Consider the following 22,928-nt stretch of genomic DNA (forward strand, 5'->3'; position numbering starts at 1 on the left):
TCCCAAGATAGAACAGAACCTGGGGAAACTGTGGCTACATGGGCTTCCCTGAGAGCTCAGCTGGTAAAGAATCTGCCTGCAATGCAGGAGACCCCAGTTTGATTCCTGGGTCAGGGAAGATCTCCTGGAGACAGAATAGGCTACCAACTCCAGTATTCTTGGGCTTCGCTAGTGACTCAGACAGTAAAGAATCCGTTTGCAATGTGGGAGACCTGGGTTGGGAAGATCCCCTGGAGGAGGGCATGGCAACCCACTCCACTAGTCTTACCTGGACAATCTCCATGGACAGAGGACCTTGGCGGACTACAGCCCAGAGTAGCCAGAGTCAGACACAACTAAACACAGGCACAGGGAAACCTTTAAAATAGCTAAGTGACTCAAAGAACCAGAATCAGGCCTTGCTCCCAAATCCCTCCATTTCCTGAGAACAGCTAGTTGGGTGTTAACAGGCTGGAACTCCCTTCCTCCCCTCTCATCCATCTCTTGCCTCCCTCCAGGACAATGACAGCAGTTTTGGAGACAGAGATGGAGATGCTAGGTAAGCAAAAATGAAAGGGATAAAAGGAATGGGTTACACACTCTCCAGAGAGAACACATGTTGAATATTCTAGAAACTGTAATGGAAACACCCTTCTATATTAACCTGAATGGTGACTTCATGGGTGTACACGCATGCAAAAATTCACTCAGCTACACTTAAAGTTCTGTGCATTTTGCTTTGATATCATCCACACCTTCACTGAAAACCAAAACTGAACAACCACCAGCCACAGGCTTCTCTGTTTGCTAGCTTTTATTGAAGGGTCCCACATCCTCACGGGACCCGAGCCAAACCAGAAACCAGAGAGGTTTCCCCAAATATAGCAGGAGGCCTGGAAGGGGGAGGGGAATGACTTATGATCCCGCCACACCTCCCTGGAAACAGAAACCCACCACAGACAGACAGACAGACAGACAGGGGCCAGGACGGGGAGACCTCACTTCCCTCTAGGTTCTCTCCTTCTGCCCCAACTTGAAAAGAAAGTCAAACACTGACTACGCAGCACCCCAGCCCCCCACCCACCCTAGCAGCGTTTGTGGGACCTCCCCTGCAAGGGGGGCCCGAGGCAGCTTCGCATCGCTCTCCTTCACTTTGGTTCGCTCCTGGCAGCTCCGTGCCCTTGTCCTTCCTCAGCCTCCGGCCCAGTCACCCCTACGTCTTCTATCACCTACTCAGACCTTCTCTCTCTCTTTCTCTCTTTTCTAGGGCCTCCCTGCCTCTGGGGAAGCAGTGTTCCTCCCAGCGAGGGGCCCCGCCAGGCCCTCTCTGCCCAGGATGCGGGGCTCACACGGCTGCCCCACTCTCCTTGAGGTCAGGGGCTGAGCGCTGCCGTCTCATTCTCGGGGGTGTAGTGTATGGGGGGTAGCGGGGCCCTGGGGGCCGCTGGGCTGGGTATGGCTGGGGCTGCTGGGGATAATAGTTGTGCTTTTTGGGCTGGAAGTGCTGGGGTTCGGGCTGCGCGGAACCCCCTCCCCGGGACCGGCCCCCTCCGTCCAGGGAGTTCCTGCGGGGACGGTGGGACCTGCGGGGACTTGGGGGCCTTCGCGCAGGGGTGGCCGGAGGTGGGGTGAGCTCCTCAGGGGGCTGGGGTGGTGCTGGGGACTCCCCTGCCCCTGCTCCCGGCCAGGACTCACGGTGCTGGGGGTTGCTCTTGAAGGGGAAGCGCAGTTTACAGTCATGAGGGGGCACAAAGCGGGCGGGGGGTCTGCGCAGCCCCCCGCCCCGGCCCCCGGAGCCCTGCAGTCCCTGCAGCCGCAGCTGCTCCTGCTTGAGCCAGCGGAGGCGGCCCCGACGAAAGGCAGGGTCCTCCTCCATCAGCCTTGATACCCGCTCCCAGCTCGACAGGGGTGGCGAGGAGGGCCGGGCAGGGGGCGCTCGGTCACTGGGGGCTTCCTCCTCTGCTGCCTCAGACCCTTGGGGCTGGGCCCACGTGGTCTCACCAGCTTCTTCATTCTCATCCTCGTGATCCTAGGAGGGGTGAGAGGAGAGGGGGGATGTGAGGAGAGTGGCCTTCTGAAGACATACTGGTTCAGGAGGACATGTGGGAAGGCCCTGGAGCGGGTGGATGTCCAGGGTTCTGAGAGGGGCCCAGGGCTGAGGAAGCTGGAGGGACACTGGTTTAGGAGCCCAGACCCAGAGCCGGGTGGTCAGACCCAGTTCAGGTCGGCCACCTCCGAGCTGTGGATCTGAGTCATTGGCTTGTAACCTCTATGCCTCTGTCCTCACATGCGACATGACGTCAACAATGACAGTACCTATGACTCGGGGCTGCTGTAAAACTACATGGGAAATTCCATGAGCCTCACCTAGCGGGCACTCAGCAAATATTGCTGAATAAATGACATGCCCTGGGGATACAGCAGTCAGTATCGGAAGAAAAATACCTGCCATCATTTCAGTGGACTGACACAACTGACAAATAAATGAGACAAATATATAGCACGGTACGTGTGCTATACTTCCATAAAAAGCTAAACGTATGTATTCAAGTTATTTAATATATATTACTTATATCATATAGTGTAGAGAGTACCTACCATGTTGTAGATTTTATATAAATACAAAAATATATATTCACATGGAAAAGACCAGAACAAGGAGAGGGGACAGGAGGCCAGGGTGGGAGTAGTGGCAATGAAAGAACAGGAAGAGGTTCACTGAAACGTTATCATTTTAATGAACACCTCCTGAAGGAAGTGAGGGGTGAGCTATACGGTCTCAGTGAGGAAGGGCGTTCTCGGCAGAGGGAACAGCAGATGCAAAGGCTTTGAGGAGTTCAAGGAACAGTAAGGACCCAAGGGTTTGGAGAGGGGAGAGTGAGGAGACAGGGGTAAGGGTTGCATGTGGAGTTGTAAGCCTTCAACAAGCATGACTGTCGTCATGACCAGCTGCCTGTCATCCCCCTTCAGCAGGCAAGTGGAAACACAGCCGAAATTCTGTCTGTTGTGAGTAACCCCTATAGCTAGCATGATGCCCGGCACACCATAAACACTCAACTCTTGTTGACTGAACACATGCAAAACCGGGGTAGGTGGTAACACTATGGCTTACGGGGCCACTGTGAAGATTTACACGGTGACACAGGGGAAGTGCTCAGTACAGCAGCCACCAGAATCGAGGGTCACCCAGGAGAGGGGTGCTTCTAAGAGTGAACAGTATGTGAACCCCCACTGAGTGGTAACGTAAGGGACTGGACCCTTTATATCAGTGGTTCTCAAAGTCTACTGCACTTCAGAACTACCCGGGCACTTGTTATAAATAAAGATTCATTTCTAACGCCCAAAGATGCTGCTTCAGTGGGTCTGGGGCAAAACCCAGGAATCTGCATTTTCAGTTAGGGCCCTGGTGGTTGTGAAGCAGGTGATTCACAAACTATGGTGAGAAGAGCTATGTTAAACATCAATAAGATTCTTTTAAAGGCAGAGGAGAAAGGAGGTTGGACTTTGCAGTGGGAGGTTCTGGTTCTTACAGGGGAAGACAGCGGGCAGGGAGGACAGCGGGGAGAGGCTGGGCAGGCCTGTCCTACCTGTGTCAGGGGGATGACCCTCTCCATGCGAAGCATGCGGTCCCGCAGGGCCTGCAGCTCGCGGTCCTTGGTGCTGTTCTGCAGCTTCACCTCCTGCAGGATCCCCGTCAGCTTGTCAATGTGAGCGCGCAGGTCCTCCACCTCTGCGCCACGGGCTCCCTCCTCACTGCCGCCGCCTCCACCTCCGCCACCTTCTTCCTCGCCCACCGTGTCCCAGACGTCCCGGGCCACGGCCCTCCAGGCGTCCCCAGGCCCCTCAGGCTTGCCGTACGTGCGACAGAGCTCCCGCATCTTGAGGGCAGCCAGGGCCTCGATCTCAGCTCGCCCGTGGCGGAAGTCAGCCAGGGCCACCTCATAGCAGATCTCCTTCACAGCCTGCATCTTCAGGTCGGCCATGGTGGCCCAGCGGGGGTCTTTGCCCTGCAGCCGCCTCCGCTGGGGGATCTGGTACACCCTGCGGGGGGCCCTGCGCTTGCCGCTGCTGGGTAGGCCACAGCGCTTGACGATGGTCTGGACCGTGGTGGGGGGCAGCTGCTCACGCAGAGATGAGATGAGCCGCCAGCTCTCTTCACAGGAGCGCTTGTCGGAGTCATCCCCACTGTCAGAATCCGCATACTAGGGCCAGAGAGAAGGGAGACAGGTGGGGAGACAGCTAAGGACACCTCAGGGCCATGCATCCCAACAACACAGAAACACGGTGGTTAGAACTGTGCAGTGTGGGGCACAGGGCTTGATCTCTGCTTGTCTGCACAGCAGAGGTGATGATAGCACCTCTCCACAGGTACTTGGAGTGTGTGGTATGGTGGCTGGCACAGAGGAATTGAGTATAGCTAATAAGCTGCAGCCATGCCAAGTGTGGGTTTCATGTATATATCACTCAGGACGAGATTGAAGATTCAAAAGTAAAGTCCAAGGGACTTTCTTGTTGCTCCAGTGGTTAAGAATCCTCCTTGCAATGCAGGGGACACAGTTCCACCCTTGGTTGGGGAACTAAGATCCCACGTGCCATGGGTCAACTAAGCCCATTCGCCACAACTAGAGAACCTGTGCACTGCATCAGAAGATCCCACGTGACACACCTAAGACCCAGTGCAGCCAAATAAATACATATTTTAAAAAGTAAAAATAAAAGCAAGTCTACTCAAAGAACAATCTTAAATAAGTAACAGCTCGTGGGTGCATGCTCAGTCGCGTCACTCATGTCCGACTTTGTGCAGCCCCATGGACTGCAGCCCGCTGGCTCCTCCGTCCACAAGATTTTCCCGGCAAAAATACCGGAGTGGGTTGTCAAGATCCTCTAGAGATCATCCCTACCCAGGGATCAAACCTGAGGCTTCTGAGTTTCCTGCACTACAGACGGATTCTTTACCACTGAGCCACCAGGGAAGTGACAGCACAGGTGGTAAAAATCATACAAGAGGCCCAGGATCAGCAAGAGTCCGGGAAGCCCCAGTCGCCTGGGAGAAACTCTCGCTCCTGGGATGTATGGGTTCTTCCCTGGGTTACATTTCTCTTCTGTCTCCTCCTAGACACCACCTCTATCCGCCAGCCCAGAGCCACTCCCTATTGTGACTCAGTGGGAGTCAGGCTGAAGTGCTGCCAGCCCACCTCCCACCCGCCTGTCTGCACTCCACGCCCCACAACCCTCGCCTTCCCGACACGCCCCTGCCAGCCCCTCACCAGCCGCTGCTGCTCCAGAAGAAGGTCAGCCTCTTCCTTTTCCTTTCTGTACTGGTTCTCCAGATCCTGAAGCCTGGAGTTGGGTGGGAGGGGAGGCAAAGCTGTGAGGTTCCCAAGCCACCTCAATGGGGCATCTAACAACCAGTAGATGCTGGGGGATGGGGGCCTGGGAGGAATGGCCAGGAGGGCCTGGTGCCTGATCACCCTCCCCACGCACCTCTTCTCCATCTCCAGCTTGATGTCGATGCCTTGCTGCTCCAGCAGTTCCTTCTGGGCAAAGTTCCAGTCAACAGGCTCGGAGGGCGGTCCTGGGGGTGGAGGGATCCCTCGCTCCCGCTCCAGCCGTGCCTGCTCCGGGTGATTGAAGCGGAACACGTGGTTCTTGCCCATCACAATCCTATTCCCTGGAGGAGGAAGGATGGAGATGTGGGCTCACTCCCCAGAGCAGGACCCCTTCCTCACGCCCTAGGTGTAAGGGGCCTTGCCCACCAATTGAAGGAGCCCACACACCATCTCTCCCTTCACCCCAAGTCCAGGGCGATCAGAGCCAAGGCTCCCCCAGTTGACCCTGGGAACTACCCTGTCCCTCAGAGTCACAGGAAGTCAGGAACTGGGCATCCTCTTCCTGTTGCCCTGAGGCAGCAAGACAAACCAAACCCTGGCTCCTCTCCCCTTCCCAGTCGATCTTCATATCCCACACTGTCTCCTATTTATCTCTGAGTCCTGCCCAGGATTCACCCACGAAGCTCTTCCTTGCACAGCCAGGCCCCTCACTACACCCTCCTCTACCTGACTTCAGCACCACGGGCTCAGTCACAAGTTTCCCATTGACATAGGTCTCAGCTCCTTCACAGGGCTCCAGGGTGACCACCACTGAGGCAAGGAGAGAGAAGAAGGAGGGATCAGGCTCCAAGGGAAGAGGGGTAAGGTCACAGATTCCCACCCTGCATTCCCCCCCAAAACACACATGCACCCCAGTTCCACCCTCCAGTACCTGTTAGGGGTGCCATGGCCCCTCTGGTGGCAGGCAGCATGGGAAAGGAAGAGCAGAAGGAGGGTTAGAGCCCCAGCTGCAGCTCCCACGAGCCTCGGCGGTGGTGGGGGTGGGGGGTGCTGCCTGTTCACCCTCCACCAGCCTCTCCAGCAGTGGCTTAACAAGCCTGGAACTCTCAGAGGATGTGGTCTCTCAGGTCCAACTGGTCGGTGGGCCCTGTCTGTCATTCCTGCCATCCAGACGACAACTCACTCCCTCCTTCCCAAACAACACTGTGCCTAGCCAGGTCTGGATTCCTCCAGTAGGCTCCTAGCCCCACTTCTGTCTGAAGCAGCTTGCAAACTGCTACCTGACTAATCCTCTCAAGCCACAGTCCACAGATCCCTATCTTCATGGGATGAGATTAAAGTCAACCCAAGCCACAGTCTATCAAGGTACTCCTTGTACAAATCACAGAACCTTCCTCTTGTGGAACACAAAGATGCCTGAGGCAGCTCCCTGTCCTCAAGGACAAGTGCCCCATGGTCAGGGGCCCCTGAATTTCCAAGGTCCTGAATTTCTGTGACTCCTTAGTGGAGGGACACTGAGCAGTCACCCAGTCTCTCAGAGCTCTACAATGGGATAACAAAGTCTTTCCGTACAGAGTGGCTGAAAGGCTCAAACACAGTGATGCACGAAAATGAGTTACTTATGTTACAAGGAATAGAGAAACCAGAACAAATGGTAACGTAAAGCAAAGATGAGCCTATGGGTACTGTGGGAGAACAAAAATAGCACAGAGGAACTTGGCTTATGGGCAGAGGACTGGAAATGATCATGGGAAAGTGCTAACTTTTGAGTTGATGCTCGAAGGGAAACTCAGATCAAGGGGCAGAAATGATGGAGAAGATGGCAGACAGATGGAATAAAACATAATTTGTGTCCAAGCCCAGTAATGGAAGGTGGTGGCAGAGGAGACGATGAGATGACTGTAAGGCCATGAGCTGGCTATTTTGCCCTTATTTCCCACCACACCCCAAATTCATCCATCCATTCCACAAATATACTGGGCCCCTATAATACACCAGGCACTATTTTAGGTCCTGGAAATACAGGAGATAAAAAACATAATTGCTTCTCATACAGACATCACTTCTACTTGGTAACACGATAAACAAGTAATTGAGCAAATAATCTAAAGTCAGGGTTGGGCGGTGATAGTTGTAATGGAAGGAAATGGGGCCAGGAGAGAACCCAGGTGAACCCGCAGAGATCTGAACTGAGGCAGCCAGGACTCACAACTCTGGCCCTACAGCCAGCCATGCTGCATCCCAACCCAGTTCTCCTGCTAGCTGTGTGTGACACGCTCAGTTGTGTCTGACTCTTTTGCAACACTGTGTGCTACAGCCCACCAGGCTCCTCTGTGGTGGAATTCTCCAGGTAAGAATACTAGAGTGGGTTGCTAGTTCCTCCTCCAGGGCATCTTCCCGACGCAGGGACTGAACCTGGGTCTCCTGCACTGCAGGACATTCTTTACCATCTGAGCCACCAGGGAAGCTAGCTGTGTGGTCTCAGGCAAGTTCCCCAACCCCAGGAACCTCAGCTCCCTCACCTGTGAGCTGTATGAAAAAATACAAGTACACGGTAAAAAGTAGTAACTATTCTTCCATGTTCATGACTGCATCCCTGCGGCCTGCTCTTCTCAGCCTGTCTTTGGTCTTAAGTCTGCTGTTAAGAGCAAAGGCCCAAACAGACTAACCCTTTACACAGCCCTCATCTTTGGGGAGGGCTTCCCAGGTGGCTCAGTGGTAAAGAATCTGCCTGCCAAGCAGGAGACTCACATTTGATCCCTGGGTTGGGAAGGTCCCCTCGAGAAGGAAATGGCCACCCACTCCAGTATTCTGGCCTGGGAAATCCCCTGCGTGGACAGAGGAGCCTGGTGGCCTAAAGTCCATGGTGTCGCCAAGAGTCGGACATGACCGAGCAACTAAACAATGTCTTTAGGGCATAGAACAGCTGCTGTTCTCACTGTGATGTAACCAATGTGTGCCTGTCTTCTTCCCACACACACTCTGAGCTCCCCCTCAAGGGTGGGTTGGCTCCAAGGGCCTTCTGTGGTTTCGGTATCACCCCAGAACACAGCTTGAGGGAACCACAGAACAGGAACTCGGCACTCACTCACTGGGCTGAAATGATTTAACAGTTCATAGCTCGCAATGCCGGAAGCGTGTGCCGCCACTGGGGACCCGAACCAGGCGATAATCCACTGACCCTGAACTGGAATGGAAGCTCACCTGGCAGCTGTTCAATCTGAGCTGCAGGCCGTGAGAATGCGTCTTTTCTTATTTTAAAACACATTCTGATATGCCCGTCTCCCATACCCCCACCCTACCCGCCATCCCCCACGCCTCGCTGAGGCACACAGCACCAGCTCGAGGTGACAGACAGCTCAGGTGTGACACAGCATGGACACCAAGGACTCAGGTGTGACACGGCCATCCTCCCTGCCCAACTCACTTCCCAGAGTTCCACTTCACTCGGACCCTGCTGCTGCTGCTAAGTCGCTTCAGTCGTGTCAGACTCTGTGCGACCCCATAGATGGTGGCCCACTAGGCTCCCCCATCCCTAGGATTCTCAAGGCAATCACACTGGAATGGGTTGTCATTTCCTTCTCCAATGCATGAAAGTGAAAAGTGAAAGTGAAGTCACTCAGTCGTGTCCGACCCTCAGAGATCCCATGGACTGCAGCCTTCCAGGCTCCTCCGTCCATGGGATTTTCCAGGCAAGAGTACTAGAGTGGGGTGCCATTGCCTTCTCCGTCACTTGGGCCCAATTGAATACAAATCAGTCCATTAAAAAAAAAAAAAATGACTGAACCAGAACAAAACATGACCTCAGAACACACCCTAAGTGGTACTTCACCACGAGCGTTGTGGTACTACCTGTCAGACACACTGCTACCTGAGGGCTCGTGATTCCTACAAGCTTTTGCTGCTGTGGCCAGAAACAGCTAAAAACCTCTCAAAGTTTTACAGCCAAAAGGATACACACGTGAACTAACTGCCTAGAACATTTGCATTCATAGCTGGACAGGTAAGTAGGTTTTCAGAGATAAATTCAGATTTCCCACTGAAAAAGTACAGGTTTTCATAAAAAATGACCAAGGTGCTATTTGAGGCTAAAAAATCAAGCAAGAGGGCTGGATCTCCTCTTCCCCAAAATCCTACCCTCTGGACCCACAGTCTCCTGTTTCTGCCTTGGGGACCTTCACCACCCCTGCCCCTTGTAAACACTCTGCACCCTGAGGGTGGGTGCAGACAGCAGGGCCCCCATGGCTGACCAGGAGCTCGAAGCCCCTCTCAGGGTGGACACATCCCTCGCACACAGCCACACTCCCAGAGCCCGACCCAGGCCTCTGCACTCAGCATGAGGGAGCGTGCTCTCTCCTTGTCTGGCCACTCCACTCTCACCCCCTCAGCCATTACCTTCTCCGTCTGACTGAGGGATGCTCCGGAACAGGCAATGTTGCTCCCGGATGAACTGCCCCGTCAGCTTGATGTCCACATCGACCTGGCCAACCCTGGGGAAGCAACGACCGACATTTTCTGAGCATGTGCCAGTCATACATATGCCAAGCCCCTTCTGAACCAAAATATTCATCTGACTCAATCAACCAAGTATAATTATTCCCATTTCGCAGAAGAGGAAGCTGAGGCTCAGAGAGATAAGTAACTTGCCCAAAGTCAGGCAGGCTGGCAGTGGTGAAACTGGGGTGTGAGCTCAGATCTGCCTGGCTCCAAGCCCGCATCTGTTATGTACTGTTATGTAGCAAAGAGGGAAGGGAACCTGCAGTGGGGTGGATGCTCTCAGTCTCAGTTCCCATATCCTTCCCATGATGATCACCAAGGACAGCTGAACAGCCTGTGGTGGAAGAGGAAGGAACACTCCCACCCACTTACCTCCAGGAGGTAAGAGAGGAGGCTCTGAGACCTGGGGGTTCATTAGCATTAGCCAGTGAAGCCACCTGCCATGTGGGCACTGTCCCTCAACAGCATGGGGCCAGGGTCATGTTTCCCTTCACTCCCCCGACCCCAAGGGAAGGTTCCACTAACTGATGCCCAGGCGATGCTGCTGCAGAACCAGCACGTGGTGGTCAAGTTCCACCCGCTCTCTGCCCCAGGAGATCAGGACCCAGCCACACCAGCGCTGGGCTCGTTTGGTCCCAGGAGGCGTGTCACCCCCACCAAAGGTAGGCTCAGCTGGTTCTCAGGAAGCCCAGAGAGCTAGCAGGGCTGCAGAAGAGCTGACCTGAGACCCAGAAGGTCCCCATGAGGTCACTAGGAAAGGCAGGTCCCTCTACAACCAACCTCCAAAAAGAGAGACCGTCCCACAGGCCCAGAGCAAAGGCTACCTGGTGACGCCATCTTTGATGTGGTAGAGCAGACACTCAGACATCAGGGGGTCTTCATTCAGGTTCACCAGGTGCGGAGTCTGAGGGGGAGGGGGCAGCAGTCAGCAGAGGGCCGTCAGGAGGGAGGGAAGGCATTCTGGCAAACATCTCTGCAGGTGAGCTCTCCCAGCTCCTGCTGCCACTTATCTGACCCACCCAACCCTCTCCTCACACGCAAGACACCCCCACCCTTCTAGCTGCTTCCCAGGCCCCACCAGTCTTCCTGCAGGAAACCTTGGCAGCTACCTGCCCTTGCCCTGCTTTCCCTCTGGCCCCAGGCTCATCATTTCTTCCTTCAAAATACATCTTGCCACTTGTGGGGGTGGGAGGGGAGGTAACCAGAGAGGACTGCTCAGACCTCTCCTGCCTACACCTCAACTCCACCTACCTCAAGTCTGCTTTTGCAGCCTGTGCCTCTGGGCCTCCTCCATGGCTGGGCCCAGCTCACTTAGCCCAAGCCCCTTTCCAGGGCGTCCTCTCCCTTTCCGAGCTCCCACCCACTGGACTCTGAGCCCTCACTTCTGAAGCAGAGCTCCTACATCCCTGGCTGTCCTCCTACCTGGAACAGCCCCCCTCCCCGCCCCACCCCCACCCGTCAAAATCATTCATTTCCCATCCCTCTTGGTCTGTCTCAAATGCCACCTCTTCCACGAAGCTTTCCTAAGCCTTCCACCTGAACACAAGATCCCCTGCCTGTTCTCCAAGGAGTTACTGTGGCTCTAGGTGCAAGACCCTACTGAGGCGCCAGGCAGGACACAGAGATGAGCCAAACCCAAATGCTGCTGTCCCATCAGTCAGGAAATCAGAGTCAACAAGGGGAGATAAGACTGGGCGTGGAAACACCATCACAGGTGAGAAATGCACGTCTCACAGTAGACTTTCTGAACTTCTCATGCCCTCAATTAGCTCATTCATTCATTTATCCCATTGTATCCTGGAAGGGGCTTATACGCAAAGATGAGTACAGTGAAGACCAATGGGAGCTCAGGCGAGTCAGGGGAACTTCATGGAAAAGGCAGTATGGGACCTGGTCTCTGTCGATGAGGAGGACATGAACATGCAGAAGGAGGGGTCTGAACAAAGGCAGGGAAGCCAGAAAGCACAGGGTACAGGGGAAACGCCCAGCAGTCAAGGCCCCATGTTTCTCTGGGAGTTCCCCTGAACAGGAAGCCCAGGGCCATGTCCATAGTGGGTGTGATTAGTATCTATGTCCGATCCTCCACCAGGCTCCTCAACAATCATTCTCCAACACCTGCTCTTCTCCAGAAGGACGGTCCCATCCCTCTCAACCCTGCAGTGTCAGGCCTGCCTGGGAACGGCAAACACTGACGGGCCCTAGAAGCAGAAAGCAATCTGTCCCCTGGGAGAGGAGACACGATTTAGGACAGTGCTTTTCAATCTCTGTTCAGCCCAGGAACCCTTTGTTCACATGAAACCTTACCAAGAGGCCTAACACATCAAGCAGATAAGCAGAGAGCTGCTCAGGTAGAAGTGGGGGTGGGGGACGCACAGTTCTGTCCTGCTCCCCACTCCCCCTATTTTGGCCCCATGAAGGAAGCTCCCAGCCAGGTTTGAAGATGATCAACTTAAGAAAACCTTAGGCCTGGGGCAAGGTCCCAGAATGAGGGGGCTTTCCCGAAGGTTCCTGGCTCTCCCCAGGACAAACTGGAGCTTTGGCCCCAAAGACCGAATTCTTCACTGGACTTTTCCTAGGCTGGAGTCACCCCCACTAAACCTGTTTCTCCTGTGAGTCTAACAGCTTTTTCTCTGAAATCCACATGACTTTTAAACCCATGAGAAAGGGTTCATCTTCACCATCAGGAGAAAATGGAAAAGTTACCTCCTCTAAAACACCTTTTTTTTTTTAACCAATCAGATTGGCAAAGATGAAAAAGGTGAAGAGGATAAATGAACATGAGTTCTAAGATATGTTGTTCTGGGAGTCTAAGTGGGCGTGGTTAATAATCTCTGGAGGCAAAACAGATCAAAATCTGACTGTTGGACCCCAAATCTCCACTTCTAGGAATTCGTTCTACAGACCACAAACTATTTTTAAGCCTATCTTCTATAAAATTGTTCATAGTATCAGAGAATGGGAAATGACCTAAATGTCCATCAGTAGGAAGCTGGTTAAAAAAAAAAAAAAATCATTTGATGTCTATACAATAGAATATCCTGACACTGTGGGGAAGAAAAAAACAACAGCAGACAGAACTATGATGCATTGTTATATGAAAAAAATAACATGTCAGGTATGGAACCAGTGCTACTGCAAAGAGAGAAGTGTGCCTGAATATGTGGCTGGTTTTCTCTCACACACGCCTGCAGGCGTGGAGATGACCTCTAGAACACAGCGGAAGCCGCTAACAGGACTCGCCTCTGGGAGGGCAAGCTGAGGGTGGGAAGGAAGGTTTCCTTTTCACTCCATACAACTCACCGCATGTGAATGCCACCTTTACAAGAACAAAACAAAAGCCCCTCCCATTGGTCCCAGGCTTGAGCAGGTGGCATCCTGTGCTGTGAGAACCCTGTCAGTCTGTCCATGCCTCCCGACCTCTCCCCAGCCCTGCAGCTGCGGCAGAAGGTCCAGAGGTACCCGGCCCCGCGAGGTGATGGATGGGCAAGCCACACTGAGAGCCTCTTTCCAGACCCTCCTCCCAGGTGTAGGCCTCCTGGGGACCCCACAACCCCAGGTACCTAGCCCCAGACCTGACCCCTCAGCCCTGTCGGCCCCCCTCCATCACCCACAGGCAGCTCTCTCGCTCCCCAGGCTGAGCCTCAGGCAAACCCCTCTGTTTGGATCCCGGTTCAGGGGTCCCTGCTTGCTCAGTCTCCCAGATGCCTTGTCCACCTGAAATTCGGAGGGGTCTCCTTCCAACAATCCACCGCCTGGAAAGGGTGTGTCACTCTTAGGGCCCGGTCCCATTATGCTTGGTACCAAGGCCCAGACAGGCATGACTCCCTTCTAGTGCTAGGACTGGAAGTTCCTGCTCTGCTCACTGGCCCCGGTACAGCTGTGCTGGCCCCAGTCCACTCTGGTTGGTGGGTCCTTGTGCTGTGCTGGTTGTTACAGGTTCTGAATATCATTTCTCCCTCCTCCGACCGAGCCTCATCATTCCTGCCCTGCTTCCTTCCTTCTTTTCTCTCCACAGAGACTTTCTGAGCTCTGACTACACCACCGGCATATGCCAGGCCCCACTGGCGACAAGATTCCACATTTGCTCAGCCCCATGTTTTCCCTGCTCCCACCACCCCATCCATCTTTCAGGCTACACTTTCCAAACCACCTTCTCCAGGAAACCAGTTTCCACAAGTCTCCAGGCTGCACTGATACATCCATCTTTAAACCTTTTGCTGCCTTTCCAATCAACATCTTACAATTTAGTGCTCATTCTTCCTCTATTCCTTTACAGTCTTGTCTTCCCAAGCTAACTTTTCAAAACTTTCATTTTTTAGGTATGGGGTTTTGTTTGTTGAGTAGGTATCACACGCACAGGGTTGTTGTTATTTAGTCACTAAGTCATATCTGACTCTTTTCAATCCCATGACGGTAGCCCACCATACTCCTCTGTCCATGGGATTTCCCAAGCCAGAATCCTGGAGTGGGCTGCCATTTCCTACTCCAGGGGATCTTCCCGACTCAGGGATTGAACCTGCATCTCCTGTATTGCAGGCGGATTCTTTTTCACTGAGCCACCAAAAGTAGATCACATGCACAGAGTATAAAATCCAAATAATACAGAAGAGCACATTGTGGAAAAGTCACTTTCCCAATCAACCTATATTCTCCCCAGCCTCTCCCTTCCTAGGATAACCACCATAACCAGTTTCTTATGAATCCAGAAACACACGCTATGCGTGAACTCACACACATGTGTGGGCTTCTGTCTGTCAATACCTAGTTCTTCCCTGGCATCCTTCTGTGGTCCCTAGATGGATGGACAGGGACAGCCTGATAACACAGACAGCAGGTGGCAGGAGTAGGAACAGAGAAGATGGAGGGCCAATTCAGAGACGTCAGAAAGCAGAGTTAGAACTCACTACCCTGCCACCCCAACCCTCTTCTCTCAGCACCCAGAGTCTCCCAGGCCTCCTCATTCAGCCCCTCACTCACCTTCTTTGGAGAGAAGACGCCCACGGTTCCCCCGTCTTCCCGGACAGCCACTCCCATCTCAGCCAGCAGTGCTTCTCTGTAGGCACAGGAGAGGCGGATATTGGTCTTGTCCTCAGGACCCACAAACCCGTTCCAGGCAGGGCCCGACCTCCCCTCCCCACCCAGCTCCTTCCGGGGCTCCAGCTGTGGGCCCCATCCCCACACCTCTCCATCCTCAAGGCCTCCGTCTTACGGAGTTTCTCCTCCCAGGTTTCATTCAGCTCAGCGATAATCTTCTCTGTCTCCTGCGGGCACAAACAGGCAGGATCAGGACAGTCTGGGACAAGCCCTCCCAGGGGGCCATGCTACTCCAAGGATGCCTTCTTCCTCTTGGACCTTGGCTTTGGAGAAAAAACTCCCAGTGGCCCCCAGGCCCCGCCCCTTCTCTGCTCCAGCATCCCACCTGCAGTCTCTCCATGGCCTCCTCAGGCCCAATCTGGGGCTCAGCATTAGGGGAGAATGAGGGCTCAAGCTCCCCATTGTGAGCTGCGGGGGATGAGGGCGAAGCTGGGGCAGAGGGTGACGACAGAGCCGGCAAAGCACCTTCGGGACTCCCCTCGTCCACCTTCCGGCCTAGGAAGGAGAAAGAAGTAAAAGGAGGCTAAGGAAAGATGCATCTGACAAGAGACAGAGATCTCACACCAGACCAACCTGTAAGGACTACAGAAGACATATGGTCCACTCCCACCAAGTGGAAAGCCTTCCTACTACAGCCTTGACGAATGGACACTGAGTCTCTGCTTGTTCCCCTCCAGTGATGGAGAGCTCAATAGTAAACAAGGCAGCCAGTTCCTTCTACTGTTAGTTGACATGCACTATCAGAAAGTGCTTTGCTGTGTTGAGCTGAAATCTGAAATGTACCCGTTTCTAGTGCTGCCTTCTGGGATGAGAGGGACTACACTTTTTTTTTTTCTTGTGCAAGACTACCCTTCAAATGTGCAGAGGCCAACATCGCATCTACCGTCTCTTCCCAAGAACGCTTATTTTCCCCATCATGCCCCTGAGCACCCTGACTCCTCAAAGGGATGGACCCCAAGACTGAATGCAAAACCCACACTGGACACAGTTAACATGGATCACAGATTCTCTAATACAGATGCCATTTCGGGGTAGAGAGGCCAAGCCTCACACTTCAGAAACTACTCCAAGTTGACCGTAATTAAGTTTACGATCAATTTAATTCCCAATGTTTCACAAGAATTCCTGTCAAAGCAGATGCCCAGCAGTCTATTCTTAATGACTTACAGTGTAAGTCACAAATGCATGACTGGCTATTTATTCCTGCTCCTATTATTTCAGTAGTTCCAGGAGCCTGTCAAGGTCCCTCTGAATCCTGCCTGCCCCTCCTTGGGAGGACCTGTCCCTCCCAGCTGTCACATCTGAAGGCATGATCTGTCACCTCTCCATATCTGCAGCTAAGTCATGGGGCACATACGGGCTTTTCTGGGTAGTGGTCCCTCCCTGGCTCCAGGCCTGGACAAAGGCAAATCAGGAGGGATGAGGTGGGCCCAGGGGCCTCCCGAGCCACTCCTCCCAGAGGCCCACCTCCCAGGGCCGAGGCGGAGAGCCCTTGAGCCATGAGCAGCTCCCGCAGCCGGGCCACCTCTTCCTGCAGCTCCCGGATTAGCCGGGCGTTAGGGTCCTCATTGATGACGGCGTTGCAGCGGATCTGCTTGGTGCGGTCAGCATACCTGGGTGAGGAGGGAGGAGCGGGACCAGTGAGGGCCAGACACAGGCGACCTTGGTCTGCTGCCTGATGCCCTCTCTCCCTTCCACGTTTCCTCACAGTGGGGTAGAGTTGAAGGTCAGCCCTCTCTCATGCACAGGCTCCTGAGGCTCCTGGCACTTCTCATGTCCCACCCCAGCCCTGCCAGAGCCCCACCTGAGGGTGCTAAGAGTCTCTTCATAATTGATGTCCGCGGGGCTCAGGGCTGCAATCATTGCTGTGCGGGAATTCCCACCTGTGAATGGAGAGCAAGGGAAAGCTTAAGCCGGGCGGAGTTCTAAGAAAAGTCAGACTGGGTCTCAGGGGCAGGGGGGCCTCACTACCCAGGCAGGGGTCTGAAAGGGTCACTGTTCAAGGTAAGGTGAAGCTAAGAGTTGAAGCTGATCATGAAACTGACGGTCAGAAGAAGTGGGGACATCAGACATCTGTGGGATGGTCAGAGGTCAGGGAGAGGAGGATGAAGTCAGAGGCGGCTGTGGGGTCTGAGGGTTCACAGGGAGCCCCAGGTCAGTGAGGCCCGTGGCTTGGCAAGGAGGGTACGACCTTGATCTCAGAATGAGGACACCGTCTAAAGGATGCCCCGGGCTCAGGTGGGGAGTCAGGGGACAACTGAAGGACTTCAGGTCCCAGGGACGGCAGTGGGTCTGGTCAGATGCATCAACAGGGGTTAGCAGGACTGGTGGCAGGGTCGGCAGAGAAAGAGAGAGAGAGAGAGGAGGAGTCCCTCACCCAGATTCTCCTTGAGCAGCCAGGTAAGCACAGAGTCCCTGTAAGGGATAAAATCTGACTTCCGCTTCTTTGATTGCTGAAGGACGGAAGGAGGAAAGGGGGTTAGGGTGGCCACCTGCTTTGTTCACTTTCCCAGAGCCCCTTCTCCTCCCACGCCCAGCTCTCACCATGTCCGCAAGGGCCGAGATCACCTTCCCCAGAGTAGTTAGGGACTTGTTGATGTTGGCGCCTTCCTGGTGAGAGGAACGTGGGGAATGAGGCCCTCTTCTCCCACTCCGATTCCCTTCGCCCCTCCTCCCCACAGCCAGAGCCCCACGTTACAAGCAGAAACCACCTCCCTCAGCGCCCAACATGGCCCTGTCCGTCCCTCCCAAGCACCTCACCTTTAGGCGCATGCCCCGGGCCCCTGAGGAGTCGGCCCGCTCGCTGCCAGCAAGGTCCACCAAACTGATCTTACTGACCTGGTCAGAGGAAGGAAGCAGGAGGTGACTGGGCAGTTAGTGGGGAATAGAGAAAGCCAGGAATGGGGGAGGGAGAGGGAATAGGTAAGAAGACAGTGAGGGCTTAGTTACTTGTCCATTTGTTCATTTATTTGTTTACGATGTTCACATGCCCTCTGTGTGCCAGGACAAGGCACAGTGGGCTCCAAGCTCTGCCCTGATGAATCTAGCAAGAAGGACATACACTCAAACAGGAGACTGCATCCCACTGATCTGATGGAGGAAGCACAGGGCAGGGGCCATGGGAGCCCAGAGGTGGCCCTCGACCAAGCCTGGGCAGGGAGGGAGGACACAGGGCCCACTGATCTCATCTCTGTCTCTGTGACCAGGCGGGAGGGGGCCCTACCTTCTCTGAGTCCAGTCCAGTGAGCTGGTCGTGACAGCGCTGCGTGAAGACAATGGTGAAGACAGCGTGGGAACGGCTGCTGGTCTCATTCATGTTGGTGGCAGCCACGGTCCTGGGTAGGGGAGGGAGTGATCAGTGGGTCCTGCCCCACACCTTCCTAACCCCGGCTCCCTTACCCCTGCACCCCGTCAGCCCGCCTCACCGCGCCTTATTGCCACAGTCCATGAGGTCAGCAATGTCAGCGTAGGAGGTCACAGCCAGTTTAGACAGGTCCTGCACGTAGGGGCCCAGGATGGGATGCTCTCGGACCCGCAGAGAGCCCCGACTCTTGGGGTTCAAGAGGTCTCGTACCCTCTCGCAGTAGATCTCCATGTAGCTCACCTGAGTCAGAGGAGCAAACTAAACACCACAAAGCTAACAACCATACCCAGTGTAAAACTTACTGTGGACTCCCACTGGATACAACACAGGTAACACTGAGCGTTTACTATGTTTACCCTGCATTGCTAAGCATTTTACAAGCACAAGCTCACCCGATCCTCCCAATAACCCTAGGAGGGGACCCCTGATCATTATCATTTTAGACAAACATCCTCAGGAGCCGAAAGAGAAATTGTTTGACCAAAGCCGGCAGAGCCTAGAATAGATCCCAGGCTGCCTGACTCCAAAGATGCCCTTGGTCTTAATCACCCTGCTCACCTCCTCCCTACCCAGGGGACACTGTGTACCACCTCCAGCCCCCTCCCAAGACCTGGGCTTACCTCCACAGAATAGGATAGCTCAGCGCTCTGGTTCTTACTAACACGAGAGAAGAGGTCCTCACAGAGCTGGAGGGGGACACAGAGAGGCACAGAGATGCTGCTGTTTACGGCACACCTGCGAAGCCCAGCACCAGCCAGGCCAGGTCTCAGGTGACCCTGTTTAACCCTTACCACAGCCCCAAGGAAGGGATGGGATCATTTGCATTTTACAGAAGGGAGAGTCACCTCTGAGAGGTTGGCTTGCCCAGGATCTCAGGCTAGTATTCAGTGAGCCAAAATGCAAACCCAGAGCCCATGTGCAAGGCCACAGTGCTGCAGTCAGGAAGAATATGGGTCAATTCTCAGCTATCCACAACTGATTTTTCCTATGGTCAATGCCTTAACTACACCAGTCTACAGCAGAACTACACTCGCAAGTAATTCCGAGACAAGGTAAGATGGCAGAAACTGGTAGAAGCAAGCTTCAGACTCAGGGCTCTCTGCCACCAAAGCAGTGGCTCTTCTCACTGAGCCCTCTTGGCCCTAATGTCCAGGCTGTGGCCAACCTCAACCCCCATCACCTTCCCTATTTCTGAGGACTTCAGAGAGCCGTCACCCTGAGACCCGGACCTTCCTCCCCTAGAGGCAGCTGAAGATGCTCCTGCCTCGGCCTCCCTGCCAGGCCCCGTGAGTACCTGGGGCACGATGCCCTGCTGCCCCGGCTCCTGCCGCCCCATCATGGTGTAGGACTTCCCAGCCCCCGTCTGCCCATAGGCAAAGATGCACACATTGTAGCCTTCAAAGGCATGCAGCAGCATCTCCTCTCCAATGTCCCGATACACCTGCTGCTGAGATGCAAACTGGGGGTCCTCCGCCTAGGTGAAAGGGGGCAAGAGAGACAGCAGGAACCCTACATGACTCTGTCCTTGGTATCCAGGTGCCCAAAGGTCCTGTGTGCTCCCTACCCCCATCACGGTCCTGATTATCCCAGAAGATCCCATCTGGTCTCCTGCTGGTCCTCATTACCCTGGGGACTCTGCCTCCCCCTCCCAGTCCAAGTCACAGGCACAGGGTCCTACCTACCCCCACCCACAGGTGCTGGTCCTCCCAACCCATCCCCTGGAGGTCCAATTGCCTAGCAATGCCCCCTTCCCCAGGACCTAAAGCCCCTGTCCCTCATTGCTTAGCTCTTCCCCCAGCCCAGCAACCTCACCGAAGTGTGTGACCAGTAGGAGTAATCGAAAGTGAAGCTTTTGGGGGCATCCTTGCTCTGTTTGGGATTGATGATGGCTGAGAGCAAAGGAAGTAAGGCCAAAGTCAGGTACTCCCAACCTCTGCCCACTCCCCACAAACCCCTAGAATCCAGGTATCCCATTCTCCACCTCTATCCTAATTCATCTCTCCCCTTTAACACTCCCCACCCCCTCCAGGCACCAAAGCTAATTTTGGCTTCCCAGGACCCGCCCCCCCTCCCGGCTGCCTCCCTGGATTGGGCAATGGAGGGCTTCAGGCCAACATTCCCCCTCCCAGGGACTGGGAGCATGGAAAGGCCAGCCCCTGTCCTTACAACTAGCACCTGCTCTGTGCCCAGCACAGCCCTCCTCCCGGTTCGGCCCAGCAGGCCTGGCCGGTATAGTGGGCCTAGCCTGCCCTGCCTGTGCCCAGCCGGGCCCTTGGGACTCACTCACAGGTGGTGCTGCCCTGCATGCTGACCACACACTTGGCATCCTGGCTGGTCTCACGGGCATTAAAGGGCCGAACTCTCACTGCCACTTTCACTGAGGCGCCAGCCATGGCTCCAGTACGCCCACCCTCCTCAGCTGGAGAACAGAGACAGAAGAGGTGTCAGAGTGGCTGGGGGACCCTGATGTCACCTCCCAGCTTCTCTCAGGAACCAGCCTCTCCACCCCGTCCCATCCCCGGCTATCCAGCCCCTGAAAGACCTAGTTTGTGTTCCCCTGGCCTTCCTCCCCAATGTCACTCTCCTTGGGGACTCCCGGAGGTGCGCCTGCCTCTCTCCCCAGCCATATCCCAGCTCAGAAGGACCTGGGTTGTCACCCCAGAGTTACCTGGCGTCCTGGCCCCAGACCAGGGGAGCTGTATCAGTTCTGGCTGCCACCGGCCCTCGTAGGAGGAGCCCCATCCTACACTGGGGGCCTGGCCGCGCCAGCTGGGGCTGTGGGGAAAACCCTGGTTGTGGGGGAAGAGTGGTTAGGAGGCACCAATGGCTCCAGAGGTGTGTCTGGGCTGCCAGGGTTGGAGGGCAAGGGGTAGGGGGTAATATCACAAAAAGTGAGGCCGGCTGTCCTTCTGGAGTGGCCAAATGCAATGTGAATCCAAGGGCAGGGATGGTGATATTTTTATTCCTCGTCACTCACAAGTGTACTGGACGTTCAGATAGAGAAGAGAGAAAGAGGCTGGACAGAGGACAATTGAGACACATGGTCAGAGACACTGAGGCCGGTGGGAAGCAGGGGCAGAAAGTCCCCGACACCACGACACCAAGAAAACCAGAGCGACCAAGACTGAGATTATGCTACAAGGGAAATAATGGAAGAAATGGAAATGAAGACCTAGAGGACAGCAAACACAGAAATGTTCAACAGGCAGTACTAAAGCACAAACTGGAAGCCCAGAAATGAGATGAGAGAAAATCCCAAACATAAGACCTGCCCTAAAATTCCCCAACAGGGTCAGTCAGGGAGAAGTAGAAACCAGTTCCCACCTAAGGTCCATGACCTGCACACAGAGGGAAGGACTGCTGATGGTCAAAGTCCAATGGCTGGAGGTCCAGCCCAGAACTGGGCTCCATAGGGCCTGCCTGTAAGCCCCAAACCCCTTGCCCAGCCCCCAGCACTTCCTCCTTAGGATCCAGGACAATGGGCAGGAGAGGGTGGGGTTATCCTGTAACCATCCTACCATCCCCCAGGGTCTTCTGTTAAGGATCCAGAATACCTGTGTTTAGGGGAAGTAGGGTACCCCTGAAAAGGGAGAGAAGGGAAAGGAAGCAGGCAGGTCCCAGCTCCAGCCTGGGGCTAGAGCGATGGCGTCCACTGTCCTGGGGAAGGTGCCAGGCTGGAGCCCAGGAATGTGGGTGATCTGGTGCCCACACCCAGGGAGGAGAAGCTGAGCAGCCCACACCCACGGACAACAGGGTGGAGGGTTGTGAATACAGATCAGGGATGCTGGGTCCCCCTTCTGTGGCCCTCGAAGGGCCTCAAACCCCTGTCCTGCTGGGCCGCACCTCACCAGCCTTTCTGGCCAGGGCATGGGAGGGGTGAGAGGGCTGGTCTGTCCAGGGCAGGAAGGGAGTAGCTGAAACCACAGAGGCTGTCTAGGGGAAGAACAGCCCTGACCCCCAGACCCTGACTAGGGGACGGAAGGGACACACTGTGGTGACGCCCTGACAGCTTCTGGGACTGGGAATGGGGTGGCACTGCTGGGGGCCTGTGGCGTAAAGGACTCAGAGAGAGGTACAGGGGTCGGCCGGTGCACTGTATAGGGGCCCGGGGGTACCGGGAGAAGCCGCGGCTGGAGTGAGGCCGACTGACCCCAAAGAGGTCCTCGGGCCACCTGCACCTTGCCCGCCCCGCAGTTTTCACACAGGCCCCCGGCTCGGCCTTTCTGGGCGGCCATGCGGATCCTGTCCTCCAGACCAGCCAACCGACGGCCGGCCCGGGCCTGGCACCTCTCTGCGCCTCCGCGGGACAAACAGCACATGATCCCGGCTCCCGCGGCCAGCCGGCCCCCACCGAGTGGTGCAAACCGGGACCCCGGCTCCCCGCCCCCCTGCCCGGCACATTCCTCCGCGGGCGTCCCCTCCCTCACCCCCCCGCTTCCCCAGCTCTCACCTCGTCGCCGCGGGGCTCCCGGAGCGGCTGGGCAGAGTGCAAAGGGACAAACTTTCCGGGAAGCGTGAGACGGGAGCGGGGGCGATCCGGGGCCGGTTCGGGGCTGCCCCCGCCCCTCGCCGGGTCCCCGGGCGGCGGGCGGCGGACTCGCGCCCCGGGGGCGGCAGCAGTAGCGGCGCCAGCGGCCGGCGCCCGCCCGGGCAGCGCGAGCTGG

General features: G+C 55.3%; 1 protein-coding gene across 2 annotated transcripts; it reads right to left on the reverse strand.

Moving 5' to 3' along the window:
- Positions 1 to 775: 775 nt before the first annotated feature.
- KIF1C (kinesin family member 1C) lies at positions 776 to 22,922 on the reverse strand. Of its 2 annotated transcripts, XM_061390826.1 has the most exons (23): positions 22,715 to 22,922; positions 20,933 to 21,053; positions 20,552 to 20,683; positions 20,077 to 20,153; positions 19,559 to 19,738; positions 18,885 to 18,950; positions 18,326 to 18,504; positions 18,124 to 18,235; positions 17,661 to 17,738; positions 17,445 to 17,510; positions 17,278 to 17,353; positions 16,705 to 16,783; positions 16,368 to 16,513; positions 15,226 to 15,395; positions 14,988 to 15,067; positions 14,784 to 14,859; positions 10,631 to 10,710; positions 9,705 to 9,799; positions 6,036 to 6,119; positions 5,464 to 5,650; positions 5,247 to 5,319; positions 3,567 to 4,181; positions 776 to 2,008 (listed from the first exon to the last, which is right to left on the reverse strand). In XM_061390826.1, the coding sequence occupies exons 3-23, from the start codon at positions 20,655 to 20,657 to the stop codon at positions 1,325 to 1,327; spliced, it is 3,309 nt and encodes a 1,102-aa protein (XP_061246810.1). In that variant the 5' UTR covers positions 20,658 to 20,683; positions 20,933 to 21,053; positions 22,715 to 22,922; the 3' UTR covers positions 776 to 1,324. The 2 variants fall into 2 exon arrangements, with proteins under 2 accessions (XP_061246810.1, XP_061246811.1); XM_061390827.1 differs by lacking the exon at positions 20,933 to 21,053 and having other exon boundaries at positions 22,715 to 22,794.
- Positions 22,923 to 22,928: the final 6 nt, after the last annotated feature.

This window comes from Bos javanicus, chromosome 19, assembly GCF_032452875.1.
Source record: "Bos javanicus breed banteng chromosome 19, ARS-OSU_banteng_1.0, whole genome shotgun sequence".
NCBI classification, from domain to species: domain Eukaryota; kingdom Metazoa; phylum Chordata; class Mammalia; order Artiodactyla; family Bovidae; genus Bos; species Bos javanicus.